Raw genomic sequence first — 26,754 nt, 5'->3', positions numbered from 1 at the left:
CTGCTAAGGGATGAAGGGGAAAATTGCAGGCATGGTGGCTAAGTAGTGGGAAGACAAAGAGGTATATAACAAAAGATTGTGTGAAAGGACCTTCAGGTTGTTCAGTGTGACTAGATCACTTTATGAAGACAAGAAATTTTAAAATATTAGGATAGGAGCAGTGTCAGTAGAAATACAAAAGTTTGAGGGATGTCTATTTTTGTTGTGTAGAGGAAGATAAGCTCTTTTTGTGATCTGTTGAGCTTGAAATGCCTTTAGGGAATTCTAATTTAAAAAAATACTTAATAGGTAGCTAGTGATGTGGGACTAGTTGTCCCACATTCAAATATTGTTCACAGAATACGATGTAGAAAATAAAGGGAATGTGATGTGACAGAGCAGATGACAAGCTATATGGGCAAAAGTGGTTTCTGGTTGTTTGCTAGTTTGGATTCCAGGCAAATCTAGTTCTTGTTGTATAGTATCTAAGATAAATTTGTACTCATTCATTTTATCATGTTAGAACAGGATAGAGCCAAGGTGAATTAATTATTCATTTTTCAAAAGAAAGTTTGTTTGTTGTTTATTTCTAAGATGAGGACAAAATATCAATGTGTTTTCCAGACCAGATGTGTACAGAAGAAGAAAGGTTGGGGCTTGGGGTAGACTAATTCAGGCAATCTGTACTTAAAATCTGACTTTGGATACCTAATGTTTATGTGTCCATGGAAAAGCCACTATATCTTAGAACCTTAGTTTCTTAATTAAAAATTTTTAATTAAATAATAATTATAAATGATAATAATAAATTAGGTATTAATATATATATATATATGTTATAGGTGGTTAAAGAATTTTGTTAATCTTAAAGCATTATAGAAATGTGACCAATTATTACTCATCTGATTTTATATCCCAATAACATATATTATAAACCCAAGACTATACACTTATACACTTCTTTTTATATTTCCTTGCTTAATTAATTTGCTATTCCCTGGTTTATGACTTTTCTCCTTTTTAGGTTAGGTTTTACTTAGTTGTCAGAATTGGCTTAATATTTTATTCCTCCTTCAAGGTCCAACTCAAATGCTGGCTCTTTCATAAAGACTTCCAAGCTTTTCCCAGCTAAAAGTAATTTCTCCTTAATTTGTTCTCATAAACCTTCAAAGTGTTCTTATGTAATTGTATATTCTATAATTCACATACCTACACACATGTATGTGTTTGTATTTATACACACACAAATGCAAATTACTCTCATTTCCCCAAACAAAATAGGAAGCTTTCAAGAACAGCAATTATGCTTAATATTTCTTTTTAATCTTCTTTCATATCTACCAGTGTACAAAGCAAATAGTAGTCTTAATAGAGTAAATAGAAGAATATGACATATATAAGGTACTCTTTACCTATTAGCTATTATTGTTGAGACTTTTTTTATTCTATGCAGGAGACTTTGTAATTCACTTTGTATAGTACTCAAAAGAGAAAAAAAATCTATACTTTAAATATTTTTATAATGATAGTATAGGGAATTCTTGTGAGAATCCCAGTGAGTCTTTAGATAAATTTGTTTGCTGAGAACATTGGAACATGCTCACAGTTATCTGATAGAATCTCAGCAAACACATAAAAAAAGTTGGCCATCCTTCTGGTGCCTTAATTCATGAGTATCCTTTATGACAGGCCTGTGTTTATCCCCTGGAAACCTGGCCAGTGTCTAGAGTAAACATAATTTCCTAAAGAAATGAACAAATATTATTCTTGGTGATGGAATATTCTCTTATGGTGGAGCATCTTGAACCTAATGGAGCTGCTTGTATCAAATGAGAATACTTAGAATAGTGCCTTCTTTGTTCTTAGTCTATAAAAATCCCTTAGTGGAAAAGGATTTTGAGGATCTGGCTAGGAAGTATTATACAGTTTGTCTAGCAATGGCTCCTACTTGAGACTCTGAATAGCTGTGACCATGAATCCTTGCACCCAAGGAATTTGGATGTTTGTGATATCCTTGGTACATCATCGGTTATGTATATGTTATTTGGCTATTTGTTATAGTGTCTTTATGGGACCATTGTGTTTGTTAATTGTGTATTACTTTTATGCTTTGACTTTTATCTTCCCTTCTGTCTTATTAAAATCAAGGTTCTGCGCTTATTATCATATACAATTATATTAATAATCACTATAACCATCAATTCTTAATTATCTATTACAATTAACAAACATTGTTATTAATATAACACAACACATTAACATCAATAATTAAGGATTTAATTATTTGTTATTACATGTTAATTGTTAGGTATTAATAATATTACACATGTTATTATTAATATATTAACATATGCATATTAATATGTAATATATAATATGAGATTATGCCATTTGAAGTGCAAATTCTGAACCTAGATTAATCTTACAAGCAATAATGATGAATTGTATCAAATCAATAAACATTTCAGGCATGCATGTGTATATACATGCATACAATATAACATGTAACTATTTTCCAGGAATGTGGCAAGTTTAGTATGGAGATCCAGTGCCCCAAAAAAAAAAAAGTAGTCTCTGCTCTCGTGGAGTTTATATTTTTTTTGGAAACTTCACTGTTGTGAACAGCAACTTTAAAAGCTCATCTTTTCTTTCAGATGGGAAGAAAGAAATTCAGTGGATTAGAAATCTCCTTGATCATCCTATTTGCAATTGTGTCTATAATTGCTGTGGCCTTAATTGCAGTATTAGCAACAAAAGGGACAGCCGTCAAAGGTAAGGAACACAGACCCTGAAAGACAGACAGTGTCTTTTTAAGCCTATGTATACCCCCATGCACACGCAAACACATGTATATGCATGCTATAAATATTTTATTGACACAAGGTCCAAATAAAAAGTGTATACAAGCATTAACACCTGTAGACTTGGGTAAATGTCTTTTCATAGAACCATATAGAACATATTTGATTCACAATCAAAATATCCAAACAGATACATATGCTAAGATCTGAAGTTTGAGATGGAAGTTACAGAGAAACTGTAGCACCTATAGTTGAAGTTAAAAGTACACACATATCCATTCATACCTGAGGGAGTAGTTAGGAAGAAATAGACCCACACTATTGCTTGTAGGCCAGTTTAATACATACACACATATAAAGATACAGTTCTTGTAAGAATTAATCATCTGGTCTTGTATTCCGGTGTCATGAACAAGGGCCAAGACCACAGGCCTCTATCTGCAGTTCAAGTTAAAAGTATAAATATACACACAAAAGACCCTCTATAGTCTGAGTTGGGTTAGTACAGACAAATGTAGATGACTACCTCTAATCCAAGTTGAATGTACATACACTGGTATCTGATGCTTTTATACAAATACACTGTACAGAGACATTAAGTATCGTGGTTCATGGATTGTTTAGAGATACCTGTGAAATCAACAAGACACACAAACCACATTTAAGCCAATAGAAGACTTGTATTTGCACATGTGGGTAAATAACTCCTTCAGTTAAAGGTAAATGTGTACATTGCCATCAGACAATTAGCAAAGGGTGTTTCCTATTGGAATCTTTACAAACTGCTAACTCATTAGAGTTGATGTTTTGGGCCAGAACCTGAAATAAGGTACTAAGTAGAACTAATTGATACAATGCTTGTGTTTTATACCTTTGGAGCTCACAAGTATGGGAGATTCACAAAGTAAACTTTGTAACTTTGTGAATTCACACCTCCCTTGAAGCTCTTAGGGCCAGAGAGCACTATGGGAGCAAACCCATAATCCCTCTCTCTCGTATCCCACAATTCCTCTCTCTCATATATAAGATACAGACAGAGGCTCTCAGGGAGAATTCAGCGGAATTACATGAAGAGTGGAGCTGGATTAGAGGCTGAAGAAAGCAGAGACAGAAGCAAAGGACAAAACTGCAAGAGCTTTTAGAACCAAGGAGAGAGAGGGCCTCTAAGAAAAGCTAACCGGACTATATTGGAGATTGAGAGCCAGAAGGCCTTTCTCCAAGATAAGAGAGATCCATTCCATTTTTCCACTTGGCTGGCTGGAGGCTGAAGAAAACAGAGGCAGAAGCAAAGGACAATCTGCAAGAGCTCTTAGAACCAAGCAGAGAAATAGACCTTAACTAACTGGGCTATAATGGAAGGAGAAAATAAACGTTTGCATTTTTACCAGCTGGCTGCGTTTTGGGTACTTTCAACTGCAACTAAGACTGCCTCCAGGAAACCTCCCCCAAGAAATCTTCTCTCACAGAGAGAACTATTATATTAAAAAGAAGAAAATCACCACATTTTGGCGCCCAACGTGGGGCTGATTCAGATCCTGATCCTGTGGAAAAGCCTCTGATCCTGATCCAGTGAAAAGACTCCTCAACCCAGAAATTAGGGTGAGTACAACAAAGAAATTTTGTTAAAAGAGTTAAAGTAGAATTTTAGCTAAGATGGGACAGATGTTTAGAAAACAGCCTGTTTCTGTTCAAGGAAAATGTTTAGAGAGCATTCAAGGAAAATGTTCAGAGATCATTGCTAGACTTATAAAAAATCAAGGTTTAATTATAACCTGGGAGCATGTCGTTGATCTTTTAAAAACTGTATAGCACACATCTCCTTGGTTCTTTACAGAAAAAGATTTGGATCCAAATGAGTGGAAGTTAGTGGGAGAACAGCTAGGTGAATTCTACAATTCTGATCCAAACTCAATTTCTAAAAATATACTTTATACATATAATTTAATACAATTGGCTATAAAAAAATTAATGGTATAGAGAACTAAATTTAGAAGTTCTCTAGGGTTACCTATGGCAAAAGAAAGGGGGAGATATTGGAATCTTTACAAACTGCTAACTCATTAGAGTTGATAGATTATTGATCTGCTCTTACAAAGAACATGTTTTGGGCTAGAACCTGAAACAAGGTACTAAGTAGAACTAATTGATACAATGCTTATGTTTGCACCTTTACTCACTGGAGTTCACACGTTTGGGAAATTTCAGGGTTTAGTATGAGATATCTGAATTCACACCTCCCTTGATGCTCTTAGGGCCAGAGAGCATTATGGGAGAAAACCCATAATCCCATTCTCTCAGAAGAGTCATATATAAGCCAGTGAAGAGTGATTCATTCCAATATTTTCCACTTGGCTGGCTGGTAGCAGAAGAAGAATTTTGAGAGGAAGAAACTACGGGTTGAGAGTTGAGCGGGAGAATTGAGAAGGCTCTCTGTGGTGGCTGGGCTCCTGCACTTCCTCCACTGAGACCAAGCTGGTCTGAAAGACACTCCAGAAAGCTAGCCGAGCCCCAAGTGAAGGAGACAAGACATTCATTCCATCTTTGTGCTGGCTGGAGGCTGAAGAAAGCAGAGGCAGAGGCTGAAGGACAAAACCTTTGGATTTGGAGACATTCGGAGGGAGCTCTTGGAACCAAGCAGAGAGAGAGGCCTCTAAGAATCTAGCTATCCGGCCCCAAGGAAAGAGACAAGACTTGGAAGGAGAAATAAACGTTTGTATTTTTACCAGCTGGCTGCATTTGGGCTGGCTGCATTTGGGGTAATTATTGATCTGAACTGATACTAAGGCTGCCTCCAGAAAACCTCCCCAAGAAACCTACCTTCTCCGAGAGAGAATCTATATTATATATTTTAAAGAAGAAAAAAAATCACCACAGTTTTCCAAGTGACAAATAGTGTAAAGGGAGAGAAATGTCTATTTTGTGACAAAAGCTAATCTTTTTTAAAGTTAATTTATTTTTCATACACATTGTTTGATGAATTTGTTGGGAGAGAAAAATCAGAGTAAAAGGGAAAAAAACATGGGAGGGATTTAAAAAAACAGAAAAAAGAAGTGAATAAAAGCATAATGTTGATTTACATTCAGTCTTCTTAGTTCTGGATGCAGATGACATTTTCTTTCCAAATTCTATTGGGATTGCTTTGGATCACTGAAACATTGAGAAGGACCAAGTCTTTCATAGTTGATCATAGCACATTCTTGCTGTTATTATGTACAATGTATTCCTCATTCTGCTTATTTCACTCAGCCTCAGTTTATATAAATCTTTCCAGGCCTTTCTACAATGAGCTTGTTCATAATTTTTTTATAGAACAATAATATTCCATTATCTTCATGTATCACAATGTCTTCAGCCATTCCCCAACTGCTGGGCATCTACTCACTTTTCAATTCTTTGCTACTTCAAAAAGAGTTGCTACAAACATTTTTGCACTTATGGGTCCTTTTCCCTCCTTCATGATTTCCTTGGGATGCAGACCCAGTTGTGGCATTTTTGGGGCAAAGGGTATGCACAGTTTTATAGCTCTTGGAAGACAGGCATTTATTTAGTATCTACTGTGTGTACCAGGCATTGGGGATACAAAGACAAGCTGAGGGAGGTCATCCCTGGATAGTCACAGTACCATAGTTAGATGAATATGGAAATTGACTCAATAGTCAGATAAAAGGAGGAGTAATTATTATCTTGACTTCAGTTTAGAAAGAAAGCTCCCTTCTAGAGTACTTAGTGATCTCCCTGCTAAAAAATTTCATCAGTGATTCAGACAACAGTGAAGGTAAAAGCCCTGTTGAATTCACAGATGATGAAAAGCTAGGGGAGATGTAAATGGAAATAAAAGGATGATAGCACTCACTTCCTAAAGTTGTGACATTCATGAGATAGTGTTCATAAAATACATAGTGCAATGGTGTAATGTATTAGAAAATTGTTAATTACAATTTTTTCATCTTATTTTTCCCTTTCTTATGTTCTTTTTTTTTTTTACCATCAACTCTCCCTTCCTCACATCTTCCACCTTATACCAAATTGAAGGATATTGCAAGATGAAGTTAAGATGGATAGGGACTATGAGAAAGAACATTTCTATCTCCTTATTTCTTTTCATTTCAAGATCAAGTGAGAGGGGTTATGGGAGAAGCCATCATGCAGCTCTGGCTATGCTATCAAGGGCAGTTTATGAGTTGCATGATGCAAAAATCTGGATCTGGAAAAATTACATTAATTTCTCATCTTGGTATTTTCTGGATATGATACTTTGGACAAATCACTTACTTGTCTGACCACAGTAGTAGTCTCCTATGTAAAATAAAGTTATAATATAGAGTGTCCCCAAAGGCGCAGTATAGTATTAAGTTTCAAAAACTTTAAAAGCTTAAAATTGCTCTAAGCTTTTTTGAATACCCTATCTATATAGTTTCCTTACCTCAAAGAACTTTCATGACACCCAAAGCACATCACACACAGAAAAAAAAAAAACTGTCAAGACTCAATGTGTGAGAGATATCAGTTAATTTTTGTCACTTCTTAATAATCAAAATATAAAAATAGTACTCAGCTATAGTATATGCCTTAATTAGTATGTTATCACCTAAGTCAGTGTTTTCATGAACTTAAGATTATATTACTTAAAAACTGCCTTGAGCATGGCATATGAAACATTGGAATAACAAGGCATCTTCTTTTATTTTAGAAATTATTTCAGGAGGTGGAAGCCCATCTACTCCAGGAAAATGCCCAAGTGATGTGAATGTCAACATAGATGGGAGGATAAACTGCATACCAGACCAATTTGCAACAGAGGTTTGAAAAATATTGTTCTCTTTTCATTTGTTCTTTCTAAAAGGGATAATGGCACCATTTGGAGGCTATACATTTCTTTATGGAAATATGTTATCTCTTTGGGCCTAGTATATCTTACCTATCATAGATATTTTAATATACATTTATTGAATTAATGACTTTAAAAATTGGCCAATTCCATATTTCATGATATCTGTATATAAATTAGGCTGCTTTTGACCTTTTACTGTGAGGCTTTTTACTAGCACTCTATCAAAAATAAAAGAATGATAGGAAGAAGCTTATGTTTTAATGGTCTATATAGCCATGATGGTCTATTGTCCTTTTAATTTCAGGGAGACTTCTATCCCTTAGTTGGATCGGTGAATAATGTCTATATAGGAAAACAAATGAGTTTTCATTGTGACATGTTTTTTCCCCTGGGAGAACAATGAAAAGACTGTTGGCTTAAGTATCAGCAGACTAGGTTTAAATGTTTACTCTTCTGGTTACTTTGGACAAGTCACCTTACCTACTTATAAAATGAAGGAATTGGAGCATTTTCAACACTTAATCTATTGTCCTTTGATTTAAAAAATAGCATTCAGTCATTACTGTTTGTTGTTTCCTACCCCCCCCCCCCATTCAATCTGACATACCTGGAAATATCTTTAAAACTCTCTTTTAAATATTTTTACATTTCTGATACTAGAATCTTGAGAGAGCGCCTCTTCAAAGGATAATGATATTTTGTTTATTCAAAAGAACTCATTGATCTCTAATAAAAAGGAATCTGCCTACCAAAAAGTATGAGAAAAAGTATTGCCTTATTCCTGGAGTCATATGTGAAAAATAATTATTGGGTGTAGGCAGTGAGAGTTCTCTGGAACCAAGCAAGATTTCCATACATTCATTCTTTTTCTCATTTTAACGCTGAGGAGACTGTGGACTTTCTTTAGGTGATCATTCTCTAATCTTTTCCCCCCCATAGCAACTGGTGTTTGCGAACCTTCAAATTCATTAATTTTCCTTTTTGTAATTTCCTTTTGATATACCTGCAATATATTTGTCCATATCATTAAGGAGCATCAGTCCCTTTCCTTTGTAATTGCATCATTCCATAGCTCACCACTCCTGACAGATAAAAGTAATCCCCCTTATAAATAAGGGATTTGTACAGATAAGATACAAGCATATAAATTGAAGGTCAGGTGCTTATGACTCAAGTTAAAGAGCCATCTAACAGCTTTTGAGCTAATAGTTCAAAATATATCAGAAGATAAATTGTGGAGGGATGAGCCATCTTCCTTGAAGCTGATCCATGACCGACCTGCAAAATAAACTTGTGGAGGTTTAGAAGTGTTTATACAGTTAAAATACAGTTTTGATTTTTACTTTTAAAAAAATTAAAAGGGAGAAGCAAAGAGGAAAAAATAACAGATTTTGTAAACAGTCAATTGTCTTTCTGGCTAAGTAAAGTTATACAATTCTGCGTGGAAAATAATCATATTCACAAAGGAAGTCATGCAACAATATAGTCTGACTTAGACAAAGGTGATTATCTTGTAAGAGATTTTTCCTGGCTTCAATGTTGTTATACTATAATATTATAATTTACAAGTGTAAGGCTATCTCAACTCCCATCATTTCACCCTCCCCCCATAGCAAACAAGTAAAGAAATGCAATTCTATTTTAAATTTAACCTTGGAAGCATGTTCCATCTGACGAGAAATATACCATATGCAATGCCATATTTGAAAGTGTTCATCAGGAGTATCATGTAACATTTCTTTGTTTTTTTATCCTTACATCAAAACAATGAGAATGAATTAAATTGGAAGCATTTGCAAGGAAGGGAGCATCCTTTTAACATCTTTGTAACTCCTTGAATGAGAACCTTTTAGTGAACACTACTGTCAAAAAAAACAGTCTGATTCTGAATTCCCAGTATCTATCTACATCAAAAATCAGGGAATTAATTGAATTTATACATAGTTATTTGGGGGAAAGAGGAAACTGGAATATTCTTGGGGAGGGAGTTGGACATTAAAGTTAGAAATGGAAATAACCAATCTCACAAATGACATTTATTTGATGTTGGTCCAGACTTTATGTATCCAGCGTGGCTGTTGTTGGAGTCCATTGAACAGTACCACCTACCCTTGGTGTATCTTTGGGTACAATCATGGCTACGACGTTTACAATCAGCAGGCAACTAAAGCTGGTAAAGACTAGTTTACTTTTCAAGTTTTAATCCATTCATGAAATAAATAGTTCAATAACTCACTGTTTTTTCTTTCCTTTTTTTTTTTTTTTTTTTTTAAGGAATGGAAGTTAAATTAAGCAGGATCTCTTCACCTACCTTATTTGGAAATGACATTGAGTATGTCTTGCTCACAACGGAAAATCAGACACCCAGTCGACTTCGGTTCAAGGTCTGTTTTCTAACTAAGCTTTGGAATTAATTTTTTTTTAATTTTTATTTTTAAAGCTTTTTATTTAAAAATTTATGCATATATAGTTTTCAATGTTCACCCTTACAAAACCTTGTGTTTCAATTTTTTTTTTCTCACTTCCTTCTCTTTATCTTCTCCCTAAGATGGCAAGTAATCCAATATATGTTAAACATATGCAATTGGAACTAATTTTAAAAGGAAAGCAATAGACATATGATACTACATGAAGAATTTTTTTTCTTTTGAAAAAATAAAGGTTATTTCCTAACAGAGAATTTAAAATAATTTTAAAATGAAAACTCTTGGAGGGCAGGGATTTTTTTTTTTTCTGTGTTATCTTTGCATTCTGAATGTCTAGTCCTCTACTTGGATACTTATTTGATGAAATTTGTTGTTTTATAGACTACAAGATCACTTTATCAAATGTTAGCTGATTATAAATGCTAAAAGAGTCAGTTCAAAGTTTAATACAGGGTTATTGTTTTGACCTGTATAATAACACACACACACACACACACACACACACACACACACACACACACACATATATATATAAACAATAATGATAAACTATGATATAACATTTAAGCATTCTTTCAATTGTGAAACACAAATTCTCCTTAGAGTTTGAGCAAAACAGCCCTCTGAGCTTTACTTGTCTCATTTGTAAAATAGATGTAACTATACATTTTTGTGATTCTACCATTTATATAGAGCTCTGTGGCTTAAAATGTTTTATACAAATGACCTTTAAGATAACCCTATAATGTTACTGCTACATGTAGTATGACCCTCATTTAACAGACAAGGAAAGAGGTTCAGAAAAATGAAGGGACTTAATCATATGGACACACTGAGGTAGGTTCAGGAATAGCATTCAAGCCCCATTCTCTCATGAAATGTAATTATCTTTTCAAATATATCAAATCAGCTCTATGTATGTGTAGATATATGGCCATAAATGACTTCAGAAAGTTGAAAATGAACTCGGTCTCTTTATTTTTTTTAGATTGACAAGACTTGTAGCTCATTGATTTGTTACCTGGATCATCAGAAAGAGCATTTTCACTAAATATTAGTTGGTTTCATATCAAACAATTTTAACTTGATTTAAAAATCTTAAATCTTTTCAGATTACTGACCCTAAAACCAAAAGATTTGAAGTTCCTCATCAGTACATCCAAAAATTTACTGGACCAGGAGCAGTGGATACAAAATATAAGATAGAAATGACTCGAAATCCATTTGGCCTCAAAGTAATTCGAAAAAGTAACAACAGAGTTTTGTAAGTGATTTCTTTTGATATCTATAAGCCTCCCTACAAGACTTTGGCCTTTCTATTTTCATTACAAAGATCACAAACAGAAAAGACTTAATTTAATCATTTATCTAGTAGTTTTAAGCTTTTTTTTTTTTTAAGTTCCATATATGCTTTAATGATATTCACATCATGTTATTGGTATGGAATGGAATTGTACCATACTGTACTATTAGATTTTATATAGATGATAGTCTCTTTTGAGCTTTACAACTTTCCAACCTTAAATTAGGTGCTATAATTACCTCCATATGATAGATTAATAAACTGAGTGATTTAAAGGGACTTATATAGAATCATGCAGTTTGTTAGTGACTGAGGCAGAGTTAGGAAGAATTCACATTAGGTGCCTCACTCCAAGTCTAGTTTTCTAGCCCTTATGGGCATACAACTGTCTATAATTATAAATATAAATATTGAAAAATTTAAATTCAATTTTAAAAATGAATTTCTATATTTTTGTAAATTTTAAATACTCCAAATCACTGTTAAAAGTATTAATAAAAAGACTGATGAAGTAAAGAAATAGCAGGTTATTAATAATATCTTAATGGTTCAGGATATGATTTTCATTAGTAGATTAGTCTATGTACACAAAGTAGCTATCTGTGATTGTGTCTTGTCCCCTTAATAGACTGTAACTCCATGAATTAATGAGTGCCCAAATTTGCATATGTATATATATTCCAATAAGTGATTACTAGATATAAATTTTATTTGTAATGAGAAATATTTTATCAGCTAAATTAACAATTTATATAGTTAGCTAAACTTGTATATATATACATATAGATAGATAGATTTTTTTTTTTTTTTTTTACCTAGGAATAGAGTCTGAACCCATGGTTTAAATGATATAGGGAACTCCCAAATGAGGAAATTTCCCTTCCCAATGAATATCAGCATCTTATTTCCATTTTGTAGTTTTAGGGGCAACAAACAAGTATCAAGCTCTTATCATTAAGTGCTAAGAATCACTGTAATGAGTTGTTTTTGTTGTTTGTCCTTTATTCTTGAAGAGAACCATGACTTTGGAAAGGTGATGTCATGACCAAGTGAACTGGACTTAAGTGAAGGAGGGCTATGCAAAATCACTAGTGCTTTCTCCTCCAGAGCCATTTGGATCTAGTAGTTAGCTATAGATTAGGACAACTGGAGATGGCCCTGGACACAACGGGCCTTGACCTTTTTTAATTATTCTAGTGAAGACTGAAGTGACTATTCTATGGTTGTACAGGCAGTATATCAAATACAAGACTAGAGCCTATATTTTCTAGATGAAGCCATTTATCTATCTACTTCATCATTCTGTTTTTATTTATACCTGCTTTGTGTCTACTTGTGAGCACAGATATATGGCTCAAGTGACACAGTGAATAGAGTATTGGAATTGTGTCAGGAAAAACTGAATTCAAATCCAGACCCTTACTTGTGATCCTATGTCACTTAATCTCTCTCAGCTTCAGTTTCCTCATCTTTAAAATGGGAACAATAATAATACCTACCTCACAGGATTTTTGTTATTTTTGTAATAAAATAAAGATTGTAAAGTTTTTTTTTTTTTTTACAAACCTTAAGTTGATATATTTCTATCTCTAACTCTATTTTCTTTCCACATTTGTCTGTCTGTCTATCTATTCATCCATCTATCCATTCATCTATCATCTATCTATCTATCTATCTATCTATCTATCTATCTGTCTGTCTATCTGTATGCTGGTTGACCTATCTGTCCATCTATCAACACTATTATATTTTTAGGTTTGACACAACTGTTGGGCCTCTGGTTTACTCAGACCAATACTTACAAATCTCCACCAAACTACCTAGCAACTATTTCTATGGAATTGGGGAACATATCCATAAACGGTTCCGTCATGATACTTACTGGAAAAACTGGCCCATCTTTACCCGGGATGAACTGCCTGGTGATGTAAGAAATCATATTCCATGTTTTTCTATAAATAGTGAAAAGAATGTTAGAGAAGATTACACATCTGTGGGTTTTCCAAGCTTTATCTGTTGTTGTAAATTTCCAATGAAATTTCTTAATAGCCAATAATATCTAGTACAATCATTTAGACACAAAGAGCATCTTTACTACAAAATTATAGGATGTTAATTCTCAGCCTTAAGAGATAGCTTGTTTTCGATAATTAGGAGTTCTATTGAAGTTTGATACTTCATAGTAATAATAGTCAGATTCAAGCTGATTGTGCTATAGAGAGATCATATATCACAGAGCCACAGAGCTAGTCCTACAGAGCTAAAACATGTTAATGTATACACTCGTGATGGACTATGTGTGAGAAGCTCATCAGTAGGAGGATGGGTAATTTCATCCTTGGATCTGCAGTTATATCAGCATTACACAATTCTTTTATAACATGTTGAGATCAATCTAAGTTTAATGGGCAATTGGGATGGCCTTCAATATTCTAGACTTATTTTCATGGCATGTTGAGGCAACTAAAAGAGGCATTTTGGGGCATAAAGTTATAGTAAAGGTTCTATGCATAATATTAGAGAGTTTGAGAAGTTTGAGAAGACCTGCCTTCAAATTCTACATTTGGCACACATACCAGCTAGGTGATCCTGGCCAAGTAATTTATCTGGACCCCAGATAGACAATTGTTTTAGCTTCTAGGAAAGCCCTCTAAGATTATAAGTTGCAAAAATAATGCTAAATTATAAAGGGAGAGGGAATTCTATCATATAGTTCTATATAGTAATAAGATTAGAATTAAGTCATTATATATCTTACATCTACATCAGAATATATAAAGAAAAATTTCCAGGTAATATGGATTTGTGCTAAAGATAGCAAAAGCTTACATCCTCCAGCTATAGAGGTTTGAGTGAAAAGATTTAAAAGTGCAGTGAGGTTGGGAGTCATCAAGCAAGAAGACTTTGTATACAGTGAACACTGATACTCTGAGCCCTGTCCTGTCTGAGAGAGTTCCTTATATAGTCTCTCTTAGACTCAGCCTGAAATTGAAAATATTGCTGAATTTTTGAATCTTAATGGCGATTTCCAACATATTTTCAGGCCCCTGTGGCTGGTGACAGCTTTATGGGAATTTTTTTTTTTTGATGCAGTTAGGGTCTAAATTGTAGAGTATTTGGGAATTAGAGATAAAAGATTGTAAGAATTTTAGGTCCTTACTATGAACATGGAAAGAGGAAAAACAAGGTTTGAAATGTTTCTTTAGCATGCTCGCTTTTTACTTTTACTAGATTCTAACATTCCAAGAAAAAATACTTTGCTTTTCTTATAGAACAACCATAATTTATATGGCCAGCACACATTTTTCACATGCATTGAAGATGATACGGGACTGTCGTTTGGAGTTTTCCTACTAAACAGCAATGCAATGGGTAAGGATCTTTAGTCTGAACACATGCACTATAAAATCTCTGATCTTATCATGGTGGACATTCCTTCCAGTAATGAAGACTGAAACTTTGTCAGTCTTGCTCATATTGTCCATGTCCTCCCATATTTTAAGAACCATACGGAAACTCTTCAGCGTGTAATGGGATTTTCCTTGAGTCTTAGAATTGTTGAGAGTGTTATCAGCCAGCCCTATCATGTATTCCTTATTCTCAAAACATGACCATGCTTTATATTATTTCTGTTTTGGTAATTTTGTAATGTACTACATTTCCCCATCTGAGTATTCTCCAATTCTGTCTTTTGTATACTAGAGTGTCTTGATTTCCAAACATATTATATTTAAATATTGATACTTGAAAGAGATATTTAAAAGAAAGAATTAGAATAAGTAAAATAACCATGTAATTTATTACAAGTAATTTCTATACCTACATATTTGATAAATGGTGCTCTAGATAGAGTTCCAGGCTTGGAATCAAGAAGACAAGTTCAAATTGGACCTTAGACATTTATTAGTAACATGATCCTGGAAAGTCAGATAACCCTGTTTGCATCAGTTTCCTCATCTCTAAAATGAACTGGAGAAGGAAATGGAAAACCCTCTCTGGTATCTTTGTCAAGAAAACTCAAATGGGCTCACTGAGATTTGTACACAACTGAAAATGATGGAACAATTGAAAATATATATGCTACATATATAGAAAAAGAATGCTCCTGCTCCTGCTTCTACTCTCGCTTCCATGTCCTCTCTTTGCCTTTTACTCTCCCTCTCTTTCTGTCTCCATCTTTCCCTCTGTCACTTGTAGGAATAAGGGAGCCACCTGCCAGTGGCTGCTGGAGGTCTAACTCAGACCTGTAGAATGGATCTCTTCTTGTGAGAGGATGATGATGATGATACAAGGAGATTGAGAATCAGTTGTTGTTCTCTGACCTCTCCACTGAGAGGCAGTTGCCTTTTCTGACCTCTTTCCTCTTCCCTCTTCCTCCAATTTATGTCATTTCCAGTTCACAAGCAACACCTGTGTCAGTAAAGGCTGCCCCACAACTCCTTCAGATGTTCTGATTTACAGCTGTGGAGGCGCTCAGGCTCTCAGAGAATTGACCTGCCCCTTCCCTTGGTATGGTCCTTAACAGTCCCTCTCTGTCTTTCTATCTCTTTCTCTGTCTCTCTCTGTATGTGCATCTCTCTCCCTCTCTCCCTCCCTCTCCCTCCCTCCATCCCTCCCTCCTTCCCCCCCTCTCCTCCTGTCTCTGTATCTCATATTATATATATATATATATATATATATATATATATGAAATTGTATTTTCAAGCTGCTTCTGCTGCTCTAAATTGCCAATAAAATCTCTTAAACTTCAGTAATATCTACCACAGAAATTTAGGTATTTGAAATGTACTAAATGTAAAACCATGTGTTGATAATCTTCATCTGCAAGGGATATTTTTTTTTCCCACCAAGAGTATGCTTTGGATGTAGATAGCTTTCATGTCATTTTACTTTGAGGGATTAAAAAAACAACCAAATAAAAACAAACAATACTCAGAAAGAAATTATATGAGCAATGGTTTATTAGTGTTTATAGTTTTACTCTAAATAAGTTGAAGTATTTGGTGAGAGGTACAAATTTCTGCGTGTTACACTTTTTTTCCTTAAAAAGTATAAAATGAAAGGGTAGAAATCTATGAATTGTCTGTGTTGTATTGACGCTTATCTAAATTATATGTAGTGATTATTTTAGTTCTGCATATAATTTTACTGTTGACATTTGCTTTTTCAAATTTTATTTCAACAGAAATTTTTGTCCAGCCAACTCCTATAATAACTTACAGGGTTACAGGTGGAATTCTGGACTTTTACATTTTTGTAGGAGATAATCCAGAGCATGTTGTCCAACAATATGTTGAGGTATGTTTAAGGCTTCCTTTACAGGACATAGAAATATCTTCTTTTCTTTTTTCAAAGGTATCTCTGTCTGTCTGTCTATCTGTCTCTCTCTCTCTCTCCACACACACACAACACACACACACATTCGCACATATATATGTATGTAAGTATATAAATTTCAGGTTGCTGCTGCCCTATAATAAACACAAATATATGATACTTCAAAACAATATTTTGTTTTAGAGTCTATAGGACATTAGACATATAAAAAATGGGTCTTAGGAAACATCTAGATCAATCCTCTCATTTTGGAGGTGGGGAAATTGAAATCCAGGGTTATAGAAGTAGTATCATAGCAAGCCCTCAGTCCAAAGTCTTTTAATTTTCCGATTTCATTCAACAAGCATTTATGGTCTACAATTTGCTAGGTTCTGTCCTAGGACTTAGGGGAACAATGACAAAGAAAGAAATAATCTTTACTATGAAAAAGATTACATTTTATTAGGAAATGATATGGGTGGATGTAAATATATAGAGAAAAGTCTACCCGGTTACTATGTGTCAGGCTCTAAGCTAAGTGCTAGAGATACAAAGAAAGTGATTATATTTGTGATTATATATTTCTTGCCTCTGGTATTATATTTTACTAATGTCAAACACTTCAGAGTACTGAATCTCTAATCACACTCTTTGAGTTGCCTTAGAAATCGATCTCTTGGTTGTGACTGTGATTGTATCTTGTCCATTTTGGGGAGAAATTCCCACATAAGAGAGAAATGTGAGGTCACTTTAACGTTGTTGTAATTTTCCTCTTCTTCATTCTCCACTTGTCCCTCTCCATTCAAAAATATCCATACAAAAAGCCAAGTATCTGTAGGTTTTTTACATTTTCCTTACCAATAGATGATCCTTAAATTTAGCTTGAACTTAGTGTTAAATAAGACTTAAGTTGAATATAAATCACTTTTTGAGCAGTCCAATAGGAGTTTTCTCTACACAATTGTTAATCGATCAGGGAGCAGTTTAAATGAGAAGAAAATAACTGGTTTAATTGGTTTCCCTTAATCAGTAATTCTTTTTACACTAAAATTGTATGCCAATTTTCCCCCTTCTGAAATATTTTAGTAGTGTTTTATTTACATAGACTAAGGGAGATGGATATATTCTTTTGGAGTTTTCTTCTTTTTTAAACAAGATGTCATCAGTATAAATGTATGATCAGCACAGATACACTTGTTTTCTGTGTGGGGCTTCCTTGGGATCTGGGGATTAGAGGAACAGGAACTTCATTTGGGTCTTAAGAAGAGAAATTGGGCCTTTGATCTTTCATACTGACCTTGTATTAAGTAACCCAATAAGTTTGATGATCTCAGAATAAAACAAAGATTTCCATTATAAAATTATTCAACTTTTGCCATGATCCATAACATGACAATTGTTGTTGAGATGGGGTGAAATGGACTGTCACTATTAAACATTTCTCTTGATTTTAACTTTGCAAATGTCTTTTTATGTAATTTATTGCTGTCTTCCTCCCCTAATATTTTCAATACTCTAAAATTATTGTTCTTTTTTAATTCTCTGTAGTAGTCTTTTGTTTTGCTTACTGAAACTTTTTATGATATCTTGTTCCTTTTCAGGTATTGATCCTTGGTTGATTAATTTGGAAAAATGAAAAGGACATAGGGATAGAGGCAGGAGAAAAGAAGAGAAAAAAGGAAGGGAAGATAGAGGAACCGAGGGAATATAGGCTAAGCATCTCATTTTTTTCCCCATGGCATAATATATTACAATATATTTAGAAAAAACTTACAAGTAACTTCCTAGGATATTTATAATATTCATGTTATACAGTAAAAGTTACTTTAAACACACTACTTCCTTCCTCCCTTCCTTTTTTCTTTCCTCCCTCCTTCCCTTTATCACTCCTATCTTAATTTTCTTCAATGATAATGAAAAATAATAACATTGCTAATAAAAATGAGACATCTTTCTCTTTATGACTAATCAATATTTTTTCATGCCTTAGCTTATTGGACGGCCTGCAATGCCTTCTTACTGGGGTCTTGGATTCCAACTGAGCCGCTGGAATTACCTGACTCTTGATGAAGTGAAAAGGGTGGTACAGAGAAATCGAGCAGCAGGCATTCCTTTTGTAAGTGGAAGAACAATTTTTTCATACATAGATTCCTGATTGTCTATCTATCTATCTATTTTAATAGTCCTAAACTGAATGAAAATATGAAGAGATTTTATTGTAAGTTTTATTATATTTCTTCCTTATGTGTCCTGGAAATTATACTCATTTCCCATACTTTTCATATACTCTGAATTATAATATATTCATGCAATAATTTTAATATTTCAGTTATTATGTTGGTTTTATATATCTATATCTTTATCTATCTATCTATCTATCTATTGATTTTAAGTGATGACCCTCCCAAAAGTAACAAGTGATAATGAGTCTTTAATTATATAAAAAGAAAAATAATATCAATGTCATAGTGAACAAATAGAAAAAAGTTAGATTTTAGAAAGTATCATTTTAATCAGTAGAATAAAATGATCTTAATGTAATATAGAAAATTAAAAATAGATTTAGAAAAATTATTTACTTTTGCTTATATTATTGCTTATAAAATCATATTTAGTCTAAATCCAACTATTTCTAATGAATGTAATTGAAATTTCAATAATATTATTAATAAAAATTTAATCTGTAATTAAAAAAACTAGTGTCTTGATACCCATTCTTTTTTCACTAACTGAAATAGTTTTTATTGACTTCTAGGATGTTCAGGTCACTGATATTGACTATATGGAGGAAAAGAAAGACTTTACTTATGACATGGACAAATTTGCAGGACTCCCTGAATTTGTTAAAGATTTGCACGATCATGGGCAGAAATATATCATCATTCTGGTAATGATTCACTACATATATTTTTCATAATTTTGTGTTGTAAAAAAATAGTAGATTGTCCTAATATTTCTTCTCTTCTGTTATTAGGATCCTGCCATTTCTATAAACAAACGACTTAATGGAGCTCCTTATGAGACATATGATAGGGGATCAGCAAAAGATGTGTGGGTAAAAATGGCAGATGGGAAAACACCACTTATTGGAGAGGTAATCTTGAATTCATAGACATGAGGTCTCATTCTACTATCCCTTCATCCTTTTATTTAGTACTGAAAAGTTTACATCACCAGATACATCTGATTTCAATAGTAGATAATGTGTTCTCTAGAAAATAATGGATAGTATCATAATAATATCTAAAGCTGGAAGGGATATTAGAGATTATCATGGTCTCACTTCCTTATTTTGCAATGAAGAAATTTCCAAGAATAGAACTGTGATGTCTTGACCAAGTCACACCAAATTAAGTGGAAGAGATAAAATTTAAATTCAGGTCCTCTTATTCAAGACCCCATACTCTTTTTTATCATTTCATACCATCTAAGTCTAACTCCTTTTTTTAATGAGGAAACTAAGGTTGGGTAATTTGCTTTAGATAATCTAGGAAGAGAGTCAGGACTTGGACTTTGGTCTTCTGATATATTCATTTTAATTTTTCTTATCTAAAATATAGAGCAGATAACTAGTATCAACATTACTTTATTATAGTTTCACCTTTTACTTTCACTTATTTTCTGGTGGAACAGGAAATGTGGAGAAATTCAAAAATATCATAATAATTCAATAACAACAAAAATGGTTAACAACCAAAATAACTGATTTAAAAGGAGGAAAATATAATTATTAGATCATATTGAAACTGCATTATTCAGAGAACTAAATTACAATATGTCATTTCACTGTTTTTTTTGTGATCATGCTCTGAAGTCATAAGGATCAAATCACATGTCATTCATAGATTTGCAACTACAAGATTAAAAGTAGCCCTTTTATTTATTTATTTATTTATTTATTTATTTATTTTTTGGCTTCCCTATCTCACATGGACTGTCTATTAGAAGGTAATCAAGATGTGATGGCTGTAGGTGGTGCAGTGAAGAAATCACAGGATTTGGAGCTAGTCTTAGCTCCAATCTTCCTTTATATATTTACTGGCCATTTGATCCTAGATGTGACTTAACTTTGCTTAGCTTCATTTTTGTCACCTGTAAAATGGGGATAATAATAGCACCTGCTCCTCAAGATTGTTAGAATGATTAAATGAAATGGCACATATAAATGCTTTGCAAATCTTAAACTGCTACAGAAATGTTATTAACATTGTTCATGGACTTGGATTTGTGCCATTTGAGGGTTCTTTAGAGACAATGAATTAATTCTAGACTTTTCCCACTATATCACACTGCCTCTAGCATTTGGCATAAAACAAAAATGCTTTGCTCTCAATGAAGGAGAGCGCACTGATGAAAATAATAAAAGTAACCTCAATATAAAGTGGTTATAAATATCACACAGAAAGATCATGCAGCAGATCAGAGTTAGGCTTACATCTTGGAATGCATGTTTTTTTCTTTCTTTTTTTAGGAGAGGGATGGGACTATTTTTTATATTATTATTATTATTTGTTTGAATCATTAGATCTTCTGTCCCTAAAATACAGCAAATACTTGATATGTCCTTTAATTGAATGGAAAAGTTCTAGAATGTAAAAGCAAAAAATAAATTTCCTTGCTCAATGACCAGAAGATTTAATTTTTAATAGCAAGCACTGTTTCAAAGATGTATCATGGTAATCATGTCAGTTTAGGGATCTGTTCATAGCAAAGTGTACCACGTATTGGCTGGGCTTTTGCACTATTAAAAGGATATGGCAATGATAAAGCTATTCTGGATTAGGTCAAGCAAGCCCATAAGATCCCCTTCGTAAATTTACAGTGAGAACATTTACATATTAGAAATCAACAAATGATACACATCAGGGATTGATTTATTATTCTGTTGATTATATAAATGTCAGAAGGCAATGGAGAAAATAACAATGTAGTTATAATTTAAAAGTGTGTCAATTATGTTTTGTTTTGTTTTGTTTTGTTTTTAATTTGGAGAACTAGTTGTTAAACATTTATGAGAACATCATTTCTTGTATCCAATGACCCATGATCATTGAGCAGAGGTTTAGTGAGCTATGCAAAGTAGATATATATGTTGAATTTGAATCAATATAGTGAGCCAATTGGAGCAGGGGGTGGGTGAACCACATTGTCAAAGGAGGGGTGAATTAGTTAAGATCAGAAAGAGAGTCACTCAGAGCTCCAGACTAATCAGCTTGGGTGAAATAGGAAAAGCAATTTAAAACAATACTAAACAAAATAAAAGAAAACCTTTTTATCTTGTATTTTCAAATCTATAAGTAACACATGTTTTGGAAATCAGCTACTGTAGCTAATAAGACAGAGCTATTTCTGGCCAGACTTGTTAGATTTTTTCCTCTGAAATCTAAAAAAAAATTTTTTTCAGGGTTAAAGCAAAGCAAAGGAAAATAAGATACAGAGAAGATAGCTAGCATGTGTAATCTGACAAGAGATTTAACTGACTTCTCCCAGATTTGTTTTGATGGTGGGGTTCTGTGGTCTACCCAGAAAATTTGTGAAAATCCAATGAAATCATAATATGGAATAACCTTTTAATATAGAAAACACCAAATAAGAGTTAGATACAGTATAATTATTATATATATTCTGGTTTGAACTGTTTTCTTTCCTAGGATATCATAAACTTACTCACTCTATGTCTATGTAAAGCTGTTAATAACTTCATCATTTAACCTTTAATATTTAGGTCTGGCCTGGTTTAACAGTGTATCCAGATTTCACCAACCCCAACTGTACAGACTGGTGGGTAGAAGAATGTCGAATTTTTCACGATACAGTGCCCTATGATGGATTATGGATTGTAAGTAATTTTTTTTTAAAAACTCATATATCTGAAAGTTAAGTTAAAGTGATTATTTATTCATCGTTAGAACTGTGGGATAATAGGACATTTTTCACCAACATAAAAGTTTAGACAAGATTTCTGTGATAAATATTGAAAAGAAAATTCAGAAATACAAATTAAAATATTTTTGATTCTGCCAGTAATTTACTGATAATTGTCATTCTTTGATGTATCCATTTTTATTTCCTATATACAATCTAAAATGTGGAAACTGAGACACTGACTTTTAAAAACAGCAACAACAATAATCATTTTTTTTCCTGCTTAATTTTGTTCCCTTCTGTCTTGACTGTTTATGTATATTGCCTAAGTCATGAATCCAATCACCAAATGGTCCAGAATTACATTCTGTACCACAGCCATATACATACACCTCTGTCCTATTTTATCTGTTTCACAAGTATAGACCATTGATTGACAAGAGTAAGGGAAAGTTTATCCTCCTGAAGTTTAGAGTCAAAGGGAGATAAGCTACACAAGAATATCATTTCTGTACAGGCAAACGTGATAAGTGCCTTAAGAGAGGTGGGGACAGTATCTCAGTGGAGGAGAAAGAGAACATTTTTTCAACTGGAGTAATAAGATTTTGTGGAGGTGGTGATGTTTGGGCTACACGTCAAATTATGGGAAAGAATTTGATAGGGAGAAAAGACATAACCAAACACAAGCTTGGGGGAGATTAAATGAATAGGAGGGGTGTTACAGTAACATTTGAGGAAGGGGGGAAAAGAATGTTTCCCTTATTCATTAATTAGTTTTCTCTTTTGGCTAATCCTTAGAAAGAAAATCAACAATAATCATTACAGTTTAAAAGCTCTACCAATATCAATATTTTTAATCGAGTTGATACTTCTTTTGTAGGGAACATCTAGTATGAAATTTCCTTTTCTATGGATGGTGGATACATGTTTTAGAGAACTGCTTCAGATTTGGAAAGATAGTGAATTGTCTAGGGTAACACAGACCTTATTTATCAAAGGCAGAACTTTACTGAACCCATGTCTCATTGTTTGAGACTAATTTTTTGTTTCATGTTATTGCTATCTTAATAGAATAGATCCTGCAGATAATTAAGCATTTGCTTTTCTGGAATAACCACCAAAGCCCTTGTCTAATAGTCTCTCAAATATCTTTGCTTTCTGTGATTATTTTTTTTGTTGGTGGATTACATATAAAATAAAAGTTCTATTTTATATTCATATGCTTCTGCTAAACAGCCATTTGTAAAGAGTGGAAGATTTGCTGGAAGGTCATATAACTAATATATATCAAAAGCATGACTTTAACCTTGCTAGATCTCCCTGGCTCTTAGGTTGTTCCCAGATTTAATATTCCCTTCTCAAATAATAGTGATGATGATGATGAGATGATGATGGCTATAATATGTAAGAGCTTTATGATTTGAAAAGGTTTTCTCATATTATGCCATTTTAATTTCACAATAACCCTGTAGCACAGGTGGCTCATTTTACAGATGTGGAAAGTGAGGGACTTAAGAGGTTGTGACACACTTAAGGTAACAGACTAGAATAGAATGTTGGACCTGGAGGCCAGAAGACCAGGATTAAAATTCTACTTACACTTAAATCATTAGAATACCATTAATCACACTCTATAAGTAGACTATTGTTTGGGAATTCAAAAATTCTTTCCAAAACAATAAAGCAACCCAATTGCCTTCCTAAAATTGGGAATGTACATTGAGGACCTTATGATAATTTTTACCATAAACGAGACTGTCCTTTACTCTGTCTTTTCAGGATATGAATGAAGTTTCCAGCTTTGTTAAAGGGTCAAAGGACGGATGTAAGCCCAACAAATTGAACTACCCACCTTTCACTCCAGGTAAGTTTGAGACCTTTTATGATGTAAAACACCATTTCTCCCCCTACCCCAAAGGAGTTGCTCTGAACTAAAAACGTTTCTTTTTCATTTACTACAAAACCACATACTTATGTTTTTTGTTTGTTTGTTTGTTTGTTTTTGCCTTCAAAGGCACTAGTAGAAGAAAGAGAAAATATATCAGATTATTATTCAAAGAGATATATTTTTCTTATTTATAGGTGCAATGACCTTAATAACAGAAACAATGTTATCTGTTTTTTTGTTTTTAATGTTTTTAATGTACTCTATGTACTACTGACTTTTCTTTGCCATAACATAGTCTATGCAAAATAACAACATAGCTCATTACATGACATTACATGTCATTTACCAGAAAAGCTAGTTCTTCTTATTGCAGAAAAAAGATGAACTCTTGCTACAACTCATTAATTGAAAAAAAATCGCATTTTACAAAATTTATTCTCATCACCATTGTTTTCCTCCTCAGGATGGAAGAATTATTACTAACTTCATTTTACAGAGGAACAAATTGAAGCAGAGAGGTTAGATAATATGCCCAGGGTCACCCAGTAGTAACTGAGTCTTCGAACTCTTGGTCAAACCTTCTATACCCTGGGCCACTTAGTTGCCTCTGCATGAAGCCTGAGCTGTCTTTGGCAATGATCTGCCAAGAGAGGCAGGGCAATGTATTAGGCACATTGCTTTATTCCAAGTCAGGAGAGCTAGAGTCACATTTTGTCTCTGATGCAATCTCTGTGATCTTGGACAAGTCAGTTCTCTTGTTGGAATATCAGGTTCTTTATTTGTAAAATGGACTTCATGAAATTGTTATGATAGAAGTTTTCTAAAGATTTAAAATGAATATTATTTCTATCTCATTATTGAGATGAGTAGAATGATGAATCATGCTACCATCTTCTCAACTAATCTAAAAGTCTATGAAACAACATAAGTTCTTGGAAGTGACAACCATATTTAAAATTAATTATGATTTATGATTTTATATGTATGACAATGCAGGACGTACTACAAAAAAAAATGAAAGTCACAAAACAGTTTCATATTGGTATTATGCATAATGAAAAAAACAAAAAAAAATGGATCTTCATTGAATAGAATATATGTTCTTCCAGGGTATGAACTGCTTAGTTTCTGTCTTTATAACACCATTACTATAAATAGTTATATATGATAATTCCTTAGTAAAAGTTTATTGATATGAATTCATATTTTAAAAAATGAGAAAAATTTTTGTGAATAATTTTGTTTTGTATTTTTAAGAAATTCTTGACAGAGTCATGTACTCAAAGACCCTTTGCATGGATGCTGTGCAGAACTGGGGGAAGCAGTATGATGTCCACAGTCTTTATGGATACAGCATGGCAATAGCTACAGAAAAGTAAGGGAGAAAGGCATTATTTGCTGTCTTTGTTATCTAAAAATGAGAAAACTCATTTTTATCAAACCACACAATAAAATGTATAAAAATTAAAATAAATCACAGTATAGGTTACCATTTACTGCCTAAAAATTTTCAAGGCATTGTAGGAAAATACATGAAATTTTCAAAAATAGGGAATTGAGAGATTCCTAATCAATTGCAGGTTCGTATCTTCTCTGCAACTTAGTGAAAATTGCAAAGAACACTACCAAGGTAACATGCAGAGCTCAACATACTATGCAATTAAAAACCGTTGGAATATTTATTTGATGCTAGTAGTTACTTTTTTCCCCTCTCGCCTTCTCTTTTCTCCTGTTCCCTCCCCTCCCATTTCTCCTTTCTCTTTTCCTTTCTTTTCAGCTTTCCTTTCATTTTCCTCTTCCATTCTTTCTCCTTTTCCCCTTTCCTTCCCCTTTATCTTTCCCTTTCCTTCCCTTTTGTCTTCCTTTCCCTTTTCCCTTTCCCTTTCATCTCTCTCTTTTTTCCTTCCTTCCTTCCTTCCTTCCTTCCTTCCTTCCTTCCTTCCTTCCTTCCTTCCTTCCTTCCTTCCTTCCTAATACAAAAAAGAAGTTGAAAAGTTGGTATGGAAAAGTTGGAGGCAGATTGTTAGGGTGTGACCAGTATGTGGGGGTACTATTAGGATGATGATGGAGTAAAAATCAGACAGAGGTGCTGAAGGCAAATGAAGAGAAGACATTTTGTCATTTTGAGTCCTTTATAAGAGAAATTAGAGGAAGGGATTTTTGCTTTGCCCTCTAGACTCCAATCAGAGAATTTGAAGAAACTGAGAATACTAATAAGCTAAAGTTATATCTATGATTATGAGTTTCTTGGTGATGACATCCTGATTATGAGTTTTTACCAAGTGGAGCACTATGAACATGATGGTAGAGTAGACACCCAGCAGAGCAGCTGGTTACAATCACTT

General features: G+C 33.5%; 1 protein-coding gene across 1 annotated transcript in view; it reads left to right on the top strand.

Moving 5' to 3' along the window:
• Positions 1-2,633: 2,633 nt before the first annotated feature.
• SI (sucrase-isomaltase) overlaps positions 2,634-26,754 on the top strand; it is a 94,822-nt gene continuing 70,701 nt past the window's right edge. Inside the window, exons 1-14 of the mRNA XM_051983118.1 lie at positions 2,634-2,751; positions 7,471-7,580; positions 9,667-9,784; positions 9,886-9,995; positions 11,150-11,301; positions 13,096-13,267; positions 14,613-14,712; positions 16,526-16,638; positions 18,647-18,772; positions 19,412-19,543; positions 19,631-19,750; positions 22,382-22,495; positions 24,301-24,385; positions 25,667-25,784. Coding sequence (XP_051839078.1) covers positions 2,634-2,751; positions 7,471-7,580; positions 9,667-9,784; positions 9,886-9,995; positions 11,150-11,301; positions 13,096-13,267; positions 14,613-14,712; positions 16,526-16,638; positions 18,647-18,772; positions 19,412-19,543; positions 19,631-19,750; positions 22,382-22,495; positions 24,301-24,385; positions 25,667-25,784 — 1,688 coding nt within the window. The remainder of the gene's footprint in view (positions 2,752-7,470; positions 7,581-9,666; positions 9,785-9,885; positions 9,996-11,149; positions 11,302-13,095; positions 13,268-14,612; positions 14,713-16,525; positions 16,639-18,646; positions 18,773-19,411; positions 19,544-19,630; positions 19,751-22,381; positions 22,496-24,300; positions 24,386-25,666; positions 25,785-26,754) is intronic.

The sequence above is a fragment of the Antechinus flavipes genome, chromosome 3, assembly GCF_016432865.1.
Source record: "Antechinus flavipes isolate AdamAnt ecotype Samford, QLD, Australia chromosome 3, AdamAnt_v2, whole genome shotgun sequence".
In the NCBI taxonomy this organism is placed as follows: domain Eukaryota; kingdom Metazoa; phylum Chordata; class Mammalia; order Dasyuromorphia; family Dasyuridae; genus Antechinus; species Antechinus flavipes.
This window is presented reverse-complemented; position numbering and strand designations above follow the sequence as displayed.